Here is a 3,504-nt window from a genome sequence, read left to right as displayed (position 1 = left end):
AAGCCCTGTTATGGGGGGCTGAGACCCCCCAAGGGGGGGGCAAGCCCTGTTATGGGGGGGCTGGGCCTTCCTGGGGGGCTCTGGCCTGTTATGGGGGGCTGAGACCCCCAAGGAGGGGGGAAAGCCCTGTTATGGGGGGGCTGGGCCTTCCTGGGGGGCTCTGGCCTGTTATGGGGGGCTGAGACCCCCAAGGAGGGGGGCAAGCCTTGTTATGGAGGGGCTGGACCTTCCTGGGGGGGCTCTGGCCTGTTATGGGGGGCAAGCCCTGTTATGGGGGGGCTGAGACCCCCCAAGGGGGGGCAAGCCCTGTTATGGGGGGGCTGAGACCCCCCAAGCGGGGGGCAAGCCTTGTTATGGAGGGGCTGGACCTTCCTGGGGGGGCTCTGGCCTGTTATGCGGGGGCGGAGACCCCATGGGGGGGGGCAGGCCCTGTTAGGGGAGGGCTGGCCTATTATGAGCGTTGATCGCGGGGACGAGGGAACCGGGGCCTGAGACCGCCACGTCCCGCGTCTGCCGGGGGCTCTTGCCCCCCGTGAACCCCGAGAGACATCAGGGAGTTGCTTTGGGGGGTCCTCCCTGCCCCCCAGCACTGGGGCGCCTGCAGATGCGGAGGCCGGGTGCGGGCTGGGCTCGCGACCCAGCTGCCCCGTCCGTGCCCGTGCCCGTGCCCGTGCCCCGGGCTCACCGCTTCCCTCCTCTCTTCCCCAGCAGTCTCGGCTCTGGACCGCGATGCTTCTGCAGGCCGCGGCCTAGCCCCCGCCATGCCTTTCTCCGACTTCGTGGCAGCCCTCAAGGACAACCCCTACTTCGGCGCAGGCTTTGGCCTGGTAGGGGTGGGCACGGCCCTGGCGCTGGCCCGCAAAGGGGCCCAAGTGGGGCTGGTGGCTTTCCGGCGCCACTACATGATCACGCTGGAGGTGCCCAGCAAGGACAAGAGCTACCAGTGGCTGCTGAGCTGGATCTCGCACCATGCCCGGCGCACCCAGCACCTCAGCGTGGAGACCTCCTACCAGCAGCACGAGAGCGGGCGTGTCACCACCAGGTTCGACTTCGTGCCCAGCCCAGGGAACCACTTCATCTGGTAAGGGCAGGGCTGCAGCTTGGGGGCAGGGTGGATTTTCTTCACGCAACGGGTTATTAACATGGGATTTATTGCCGTAGGAGGTGGTGGAGGCTGAAAGCAGAGCCAAGCTGCAGTAGGAGTAGAAAAGGATGTAAAAGAATTCGAAAAGGTCTAGAGAAAGGCACCCAAATGAGCAGAGGCTTCGAGCTGTTGCTGGACCAGGAGAGGATAAAAAGGCTGGGACTCTTCAGCTTGGAAAGGGGGAGGCTGAGGGGAAGGAGGACGAGGGTCTCTAACATCATGCAGGCTGTGGACCAAAGGGGCAGGGAGCTGTTGTTCCCCCCGTCCCAGACACCAGAGCCAGGGGCACTGGTTGCAATGAGCAGGGGATGGGTTTAAAATGAACAAGGGACAGGACTTTTTGACATAACACACCACTAAGGGGTACGATTCGTTGCCCTAGGCAGGTTTGGAGGCCGAGGGCAGAGCCGGGGCCAGCAAGAGGCTGGGTACATCCATGGAGGATCCATCTATTCGTGGCTGTAGGGCAGAGATGTTTCCAACCCAATGACGGAGGCCAGGGAGGGTGTTGGGCTGGGGAGAGAGCTCTCTAGGGAGATCTGGGTTAATGTTCATACAGCTTCTGCCCCGGCAGTGCTGGAGATGGGCAGGGCCTGACTGGACAGACCCAGGGTCCATCCAGCCCCGTGTCCCATGTTCATAGAAATCATGGAGAAATTGGGCTGGAAAGGACTCCCCATGCGTCATCTAATCCAACCCCCTGCCTGAGGCAGGATCATCCCATAGTGCCCATATTTAAGAAAGGGAAAAAGGGGGATCCAGGGAGCTACAGACCAGTCAGCCTCACCTCAGTCCCTGGAAAAATCATGGAGCAGGTACTCAGGGAATCCATTTCTAAACACTCGGAGGAGAAACGGGCAGTTAGGAACAGTCAGCATGGATTCACTAGGAGCAAGTTACGCCTGAACAACCTGATGCCTCCTATGACGAGAAGACTGACTGTGGATGTGGGGAGACTGGTGGATGTGGTGTACTTTGATTTTAGCAAGGTTTTTGATACGGTCTCCCGCAGCATTCTCACAGGCAAGCTAAGGAAGTACGAGCTCGAGGAACGGACTGTAAGGGGGATAGAAAACTTGCAGGAGCATCAGGCTCATAGATTTCATAGACATTAGGGCTGGAAGAGACCTTGTGAGATCAGTGGGTCCAGCTCCCGCCCAAGGGGCAGGAAGTCAGCTGGGGTCAGATCACCCCAGCGAGATGAGCATGCAGGTGTTTCTTAAAGGTATCCAGAGTAGGTGCCTGCACCACTTCTCAGGGGAGTCTCTTCTAGACTCTGGAGACTCGGGCAGTAAAGAAGTGTTTCCTTATATCCAGTCTAAAACAGTCTTCCAGCAGTTTGTGACCATTAAACCTTGTCTTGCCTTGGGGTGCCCTGGTGAACACACATTCTCCCAGTTCCTGATACACACATCTTATTTACTTATAGGCTGCCACCAGGTCACCCGCGAGCCTGTGCATCTCCAGGCTGAACAGTCCCATGCCTCTCAGCTGCTCCTCATAAGGCCTGTTGTCTTGCCCTCTGATCATGCCTGTGGCTCTCTGGATTCTTTCAAACTTCTCCACATCCTTTCTAAAGTGTGTAGCCCAGAGTTGGATGCAGTGCTCCAGCTGCGGCCTCACCAAGGAGAGTAGTAATTAGTGGCTCAAGGTCTAGTTGGCAGCTGGTATCAAGTGGAGTGCCCCAGGGGTCAGTCCTGGGGCCGGTTTTGTTCAATGTCTTCATCAACAACCTGGAAGATGGGACGCAGTGCACCTTCTGCAAGTCTGCAGATGACACCAAGGTAGGGGGAATCATAGGGCTAGGATTCAGAGACACCGCAACAAATTGGAGGATTTGACCAAAAGAAATCTCATAAAGTTCAATAAGGGCAAGTGCAAAGTCCTGCACTTAAGATGGAGCAACCCCATGCACTGGCATAGTCCAGGGACAGACTGGCTAAGCAGCAGCTCTGCAGAAAAGGACCTGGGGGTGACAGTGGACAATAAGCTGAATAGGATCCAGCAGCGTGCCCTTGTTGCCCAGAAAGCCAACGGCATCCTGGGCTGCATTGGTAGGAGCGTTGCCAGCAGATCGAGGGCAGTGATTCTTCCCCTCTATTCAGCACTGGGGGGCCTCTCCTGAGGCTCAACAAAGACAAGTGCAGAGTCCTGCACTTAGGAGGGAGCAATCCCACGCACCAGTTCAGAGTGGGGCTGACTGAGCTAGCAGGGGTTATTGCAGGGCCCTTGGCATGGCTTTACGAGCACTCGTGGTGCTCGGCCCAGGTGCCAGATGATTGGAAGATAGCCAATGTGGTCCCCATCTTTAAAAAAGGGAGGAGGGAGGACCCGGGCAACTATAGGCCCGTCAGTCTTAC

General features: G+C 58.0%; 1 protein-coding gene across 3 annotated transcripts in view; it reads left to right on the top strand.

Annotated features, from left to right (window-relative positions):
• LOC102386059 (mitochondrial chaperone BCS1) overlaps nucleotides 1–3,504 on the top strand; it is a 19,055-nt gene that overhangs the window by 8,578 nt on the left and 6,973 nt on the right. For 2 of the 3 annotated variants that reach the window (XM_025192735.1, XM_006036455.2), the window contains exon 2: nucleotides 709–1,081. In XM_025192735.1, the coding sequence (XP_025048520.1) occupies nucleotides 762–1,081 (320 nt within the window). In that variant the 5' untranslated portion in view covers nucleotides 709–761. The remainder of the gene's footprint in view (nucleotides 1–708; nucleotides 1,082–3,504) is intronic. The other variant, XM_025192734.1, reaches the window with a different exon arrangement.

Source organism: Alligator sinensis, unplaced genomic scaffold (assembly GCF_000455745.1).
Source record: "Alligator sinensis unplaced genomic scaffold, ASM45574v1 scaffold1332_1, whole genome shotgun sequence".
NCBI lineage: Eukaryota > Metazoa > Chordata > Crocodylia > Alligatoridae > Alligator > Alligator sinensis.
The sequence above is the reverse complement of the archived record's forward strand: the minus strand, read 5'-3'. Positions and strand labels throughout refer to the sequence as shown.